Source organism: Bos javanicus, chromosome 7 (genome assembly GCF_032452875.1).
Source record: "Bos javanicus breed banteng chromosome 7, ARS-OSU_banteng_1.0, whole genome shotgun sequence".
Taxonomy (NCBI): Eukaryota; Metazoa; Chordata; class Mammalia; order Artiodactyla; family Bovidae; genus Bos; species Bos javanicus.
In genome coordinates, this window is record NC_083874.1 from 49,057,917 (window position 1) to 49,064,658 (window position 6,742).

Below are 6,742 nucleotides of genomic sequence, written 5' to 3' on the forward strand. Positions count from 1 at the left end.
ATGGGGGACCTACTTATTCTCAGAGTGGCTGTGGGCATATGCTATGTAACCTTCAGTGCCTCTGCTTGGTAAGTCCTTCCCTCCCACTGTTCACTCCTCACCAAGGAAGCTTCTACTATCTCATCCCCATTCACCAACTGCCTCACTTTTTCTCTTTTTGGTAGGTCAGTGAACAATTTCCTGATAACAGGGCCCAAGGTAGGATGGTCTCCTGCTCCTGTTTTTACCCATTCATGTTCCTGAGGGAACTCTTCTGGGGAAAGAAAAGACGGGAGGGGAGACAGTGTCAGAAGTCAGACACACAGAGGAACCTATGACCAATCATTCCCTAATGGAGAGCTAACGCATTTGATTCCTGTCTGTACCTTTTGACCCAGACGACCTGATGAGAGGCAGGGCTGAAGCTCGCACCCTTTTCCCTTTGCCAGGCCTATCTGACCTATACCACCAGTGTGGCCCTGGGCGCCCAGAGTGGCATCGAGGAGTGCAAATTCCAATTTGCTTGGGAACGTTGGAACTGCCCTGAAAATGCTCTCCAGCTCTCCACTCACAACAGGCTAAGAAGTGGTAAGTTTGTGCAACCTGTACAAGGGTGTATACGTCCATGAAGTTGGGCGTGCAGTATGTATGTATGTGTAACATGTATGTGTGCAGTGAAATGAAAAAGTTATCGGTGATCTGCCACTTCCTTGTTGTGGGTTATTTCCCCTTCTCTGAACCTCAGTGTTATCCCTGGGGTCAATAAGGTCAGCTGTTTAGTTCACCAGGAGTGTCGTAAGGGTTGAATGAGGTGAATACAAAAGTATTTATATACAAGTGTAATTACTCTGTTTTCCAATTCATGTTGTATTTGTGTTTGTACACACTTATATTTGCATGAAATAAAAATGAGGGAAAGAGTCAGTGTTCGTAGCCCCTGAGGGAATTTCAGCTGTCATAAAATCCCAACGACAGAGAAGCTGAGAGATCACACTGAGCTATGCCTCATGTGAAGTGTGTGTGTGTGTGTGGAGTGTGTGTGTGTGTGCATGATGTACCTGTGCAGCTGTTTATAACTATGTATAGTAGTTTGCAAGAAAGTCATTTATGTAGAAATGATTAATGAAGAGTTTCCTGAGGAAAGTTGAGAGGAATGGGGTAAAGAAAATGAGGGGGAAAGTATCTTCCTGTGGCGTATACAACAAATAGGGTGAGAAAAACATGGGACAATGTTTATAAGGCCTTAGTCAGATACAAGCCCAGTAAGTGGTAGGTACTATCATTATAATTATTACATGGCTCCAGCTCCACCTCAGAAAGAAGAAAAATGCCCTTCTCTCTTTCATAAGCCAGCCTCATAGCCCTGAATCCTTACTGCCTGAGGACCAGAAGCAATGGCTAATGAACAGAGGCCTAGGCTGGATTATCAGGGGAACTGGGTCCTGGTCCCAATGCCATAACTGGTGAGGACAGTGGCCTCAGTTTCATCACTTTCTCTCTGGGTTTTACTTTCCCCATCTGTAGCATGGGGATGCTCATTCCTGCCTGTATGAAGTAAGGATGCTGGGAAATCATGTACTGTTCTCTCAAGCAGAGTAACATCCTCTTAATAAACCCATAGAGGGAGGGGGATAGGAGAGAGACATGAAATGGCATTGCCTGCTTTGGGTCATCAGGGTCCTAGTTTCTAGTTCCCTCTTTCTTTTCAAAGCTACCAGGGAGACTTCTTTCATTCACGCTATCAGCTCTGCTGGAGTCATGTACACCATTACCAAGAACTGTAGCATGGGTGACTTTGAAAACTGTGGCTGTGATGAGTCAAAAAATGGTAAAACAGGTAAGTTGTGCCCTCTGATGGGTGTGGGAAAAGGTAAGGGGTTTAGAGCTGAGCATAAGCTAAAGTCTTCCAGAGAAAGCCTGAGAGACACAGCTTCTTCAAACCCCTAAACCCCAGCAGAAATTTCCATGGTGGCCACTCCTAGATCAAGACTCTGCTAAGATGATTAGAGGATAAGCAAGTAGCACCAAGCTCTAAAATCAACAAGGCATCTAGGAAGGAGGAAGCCAAAGAGAGTTTAAAGCTAACCCTCGTATTTCAGGCTTAGAATGGCTTGTCCATAATCCATAGATATCAAATTATTTGCAGATAGCCTAAGAGACTTATAGGCCTTCCCTGATGGCTCAGACAGTAAAGAGTCTGCATGCAATGTGGGAGACCTGGGTTTGATCCCTGGGTTGGGAAGATCCTCTAAAGAAGGAAATGGAAACCCACTCCAGGATTCTTGCCTGGAAAATCCTTATTCAGATTTGTCACTAATGAGGGAGGCTGCTGCTAAGTCACTTCAGTCATGTCCGACTCTGTGCGACCCCATAGACGGCAGCCCACCAGGCTCCCCCGTCCCTGGGATTCTCCAGGCAAGAACACTGGAGTGGATTGCCATTTCCTTCTCCAATACATGAAAGTGAAACGTGAAAGTGAAGTCGCTCAGTCGTGTCCGACTCTTAGCGACCCCATGGACTGCAGCCTACCAGGCTCCTCCGTCTATGGAATTTTCCAGGCAAGAGTACTGGAGTGGGGTGCCATTGCCTTCTCCGAATGAGGGAGGAGATAGTCTAATAAGACTACTGTACAGTAATGGTACAGAATTCTAAAATGAACAGCAATGAACCTTTGAGATCATCTGGGCCAGCCCCAGCATCTTAATTTTACTTTGGGTATGGAGTTGAATTGTCTAGAGCTGGGGAGTACCTGGAGGGTGGGCAGTTGACTTTAGAAATAGGACTGCCCCCTACCCCCATTCCCACCCTAAATACCTCCATTTCCCTGTCCTACTTTTTTTTGTCTTTTTTTGACCATACTGCACAGTTTGTGGGATCCTAATTCCCTGACCAGGGATTGAACCCAGGCCATGGCAGTGATAGCACGGAATCCTAATCACTGGACTAGCCAGGGAATTCCCTCCCTGTCTCACTTTTAGCTATAGCTTTACACACTTCTACAACTCTTGGGGATGGTTTGGCTATGTCAGCTAAAATGACCGTGAGTCTTCTTCTAGGACTCAGCTGGAAGCTACACACAGAACTTACTCTTTCCTTATGTGCAGGAGGCCATGGCTGGATCTGGGGAGGTTGTAGTGACAATGTTGAATTTGGGGAAAGAATCTCCAAACTCTTTGTGGACAGCCTGGAGAAAGGGAAGGATGCCAGAGCCCTGATGAATCTTCATAACAACAGAGCAGGCAGGCTGGTACGTATAAGAGTTGACCAGTGAGCCAACAGGCTGAGCATTTACAACAGTCTCACATCTGTACAGACCTTCACAACTTATCAAGAGCTGTCTCAAACATGTTTCATCCCTTACCACCCAGCAGGACTAGGATAGCTAGTCCTGTTCTCTGGATGACAAAACCAGTTAAGGCAGAGCTATCACTTGGCCAAGGCAATACAACCAATTAGCATCAGAACCAGGCAATGAACACAGATCTTCCAGTCTAGTCCTTTTATCACTAAACCTTATATGCTAACTCCTTCTACAGGCAGGTTTCTGAGAACATATAACAATACAGATCCAAGGCCCTGCTTCCATGGCTTAAAATTTTAACCATTTCAGCTGGAAACTAACAAGGGTTTATCATACAACTTATGTCCTAATGTCTTTCTGGGTCTGGAGAGGTTGGGACTGATCTAAGCTTCTCTGGAAGATCAACTGCCCCAAAGACTTCTGGGGTGCATGGAAATCCTTGGAGTGTTCTGAACTCAAATCTGGATTCTAGTTGTATTTGGAGCTAAGAGCATAAAAATTTTGCTTTGAACCTATACCTAGATGCCCTGGCTGCCCAGTGTAGAGAAGAGGTTTTCAAAGCGACAATAATGTAATCACCTTGGGGATAGGGCTTCAGACTTCAGGTTTCCTTCCCTCTGGAAGAGAGCCCAAAAGACAAATCCAAACACACACAAACACTCAAGCCCCCAGCTATAACACTTAGTACCAATTATCATATTTTTCATTTTTAGTTTACAGAGTACTTTCTTCTTCATCTTCTTTTTAACAAAGTACTTTCTTGATCATTCTTAATCTTATGGGCAGAAAGAGAAACAAGCTCACAAGCGATATAGTTGGGCCTTAAGCCTAGGTTTCCTCTCTCCAGTCACCTTCTCAACGCTTGCCTGGCTTTTTCCATAAGAATCACGCAGAAGAGCATTAAAATCACCAATATCAAAGCCTTTAAACCCCTGAACTTCCTAATTGAGAAGATCTGAGGTAGGGCCCAGGAATAAGTATTTTTCACAGGCCTCCCTCATAATTCTGATGTACTCTAAAGTTAAGAAATACAACTCTAAAATATTCCATTAATTGCTAGCCTTTGATCTTCTCTACCCAGAGCCAATCTCCTTTTGTCCTCCCTCTCTCTTTCTTTCTCTGAAGGCAGTGAGAGCCACCATGAAGAGAACTTGCAAATGTCACGGCATCTCAGGCAGCTGTAGCATCCAGACATGCTGGCTACAGCTAGCTAACTTCAGGGAGTTGGGCAACTACCTAAAGGCCAAGTACGAACGGGCACTGAAAATTGAGATGGATAAACAGCAGCTAAGGGCTGGGAACAGTGCCGAGGGCCACTGGATACCCACCGAGGCCTTCCTTCCTAGTGCAGAAGCTGAGCTGATCTTTTTAGAGGAATCACCTGATTACTGTACCCGCAATTCCAGCTTGGGCATCTATGGCACAGAAGGTCGGGAGTGTCTGCAGAACAGCCGCAACACATCCAGATGGGAGCAATGCAGCTGTGGGCGCCTGTGCACAGAATGTGGCCTGCAGGTGGAAGAGAGAAGAACCGAGGCTATCAGCAGCTGTAACTGCAAATTCCAGTGGTGCTGCACTGTCAAGTGTGAGCAGTGTCGGCATGTGGTGAACAAGTACTACTGCACGCGCTCCCCAGGCAGTGCTCAGTCCCGGGGCAAGGGCAGTGCCTGACAGCACCCACCAGGAACTTACTGCTCAGTTGTATGACAGTGGAGGGGGCACAGCTTCTCTCCTGGAGAGAAGAGGTAAGGAAAACAATTGGAAAACCACAGGGTTGATCTGTTGTCCTCTTGATATCTGCTGTACATGGGATAGTGGAGGCCTGAGATGATACAGCAATCTGGGCCTCCTAATTTGGGTAGACCCCATTTCATCTTTTCTGCAAGTTACTTCCTGGTCTTCCTGCCTATAATTCTATAGCTTGCTAAAGGGGAAGCTTGATTTGGGGTCTGTATCCAGAAAGACCTTCAAAATACTTGCCCCTGGAGTTTCAGACCACATCTAACCCAGCTGTATGGCTAAGAATCAGAGGGAATGGAAGCCAAAAATGGAAGAGTTCTGTCCAGACTCCTGAAGGAGTAACCTTCCCCTACTCTAGCTAGCTCCGGAAAGATCAACTATAAGTTCACAGAGATAAGTGAGGCAGAGACTACACACCTGCCTATAGCGATGTATTTTTGGTATTGGGTTTTTTAACTCAATGCACATTTTTGAAAAGTTCTCCCTACCCATTCCTGGGGAAACCAGTCCATATAACCTGACAACTTTTCCAACTCAGAAACCATTTCTGGAGCCATGGAGAAGGGATTGGCACAGTAAGTGGACAGGTGACTACAACTTATCCAGTCAAAGCCTCCCAAGAGGGATTTTTCCCAAAAGAGCTGTAGAACAACTCTCTTTTGTTATTTTCCCAAATTGGGAACTCAACTTCATTTTGCAATAAATCCTTCTAGTATACATATTTGAGACTTTTTGTTTCTCTCCTTGGAAACCTTAGGATCAGAAATGGAATGAGAAACCCCACTTCTATATTCCAATGATGTACAAGTCTAAAAGAGAAACTGGAAATACCAACCCCTTGATATTAGTGTTAGATACCAGATAATAAAATTCAGACGCAAGCACTGGCCTATAGGAAAATAACCCAGATTTCTCTATTTAGAAGGTATTATTTTAATGCAACCTAAGCAACTTGAGGAACAAGCAAGCCCTTTGAACTTGAACCATATTCAAAGTGTGTTTGCTCTCTCAACTTAGGCTTCCTGGGGTGTCTGTACACGGAGGAGCTGGGCTCCAAGGCAAGAGACTGGGAAAGTTGTGGATTCTCCCTTCCTCATTTGCACTTCTACATCTTCCACTGGTAATCTGTGGGGGGAGAGCCCTAGGGGCTCAGCCACTGGTCTCCTAAATCTGAGCATCTCAGCCTTTAGAGTCTTCCCTCTCTGCAAAGGCCAAACACCCCACAGGGAAGAGATATTCAGCTATGTTAAATAAATAAGTAAAGTGGCTGATCACCAAGAGTAGGGAAACATTCTTAATGTTTTAAATTAAAAAAAAAAACAATTTAAATGTTCAACATCGGGGCACACTAATTAACTCATGGCTGCACAATGGAATATTAGCCATTAAAATAATATTCTGGAAAAATATTTGGTAACATGAAAAACATGCATGATACAATTAAGCAAATAAAGTTACAAAACAACATGTTCAGAATGAATTCAATTTTGTTTTAAAAAGAGAAAAATATTAGCTGTCATGTAATACCAAAATAGAGTGGTTTGTTTTCCTTTTTGTGTTTTTCTGTATTTTTATATTTGTCCAAAATAAACAAATTTTTTGTCTTCAAAAAGAATTAATAGAACATTAATTTTTAATGCCAACAGGGAATAACCAATCCATTGTTTTTGTTTAAGTGAAAAAGAAGGTAAAATATTTATTAAGGAAGTTGGCATCTCAAGA

At 44.1% G+C, this 6,742-nt stretch overlaps 1 protein-coding gene across 1 annotated transcript; it reads left to right on the forward strand.

Moving 5' to 3' along the window:
• On the forward strand, positions 1-5,089 carry WNT8A (Wnt family member 8A). Its single transcript, XM_061423607.1, has 6 exons — positions 1-68; positions 165-198; positions 429-567; positions 1,691-1,816; positions 3,084-3,226; positions 4,406-5,089. The coding sequence occupies exons 1-6, from the start codon at positions 1-3 to the stop codon at positions 4,949-4,951; spliced, it is 1,056 nt and encodes a 351-aa protein (XP_061279591.1). The 3' UTR covers positions 4,952-5,089.
• Positions 5,090-6,742: the final 1,653 nt, after the last annotated feature.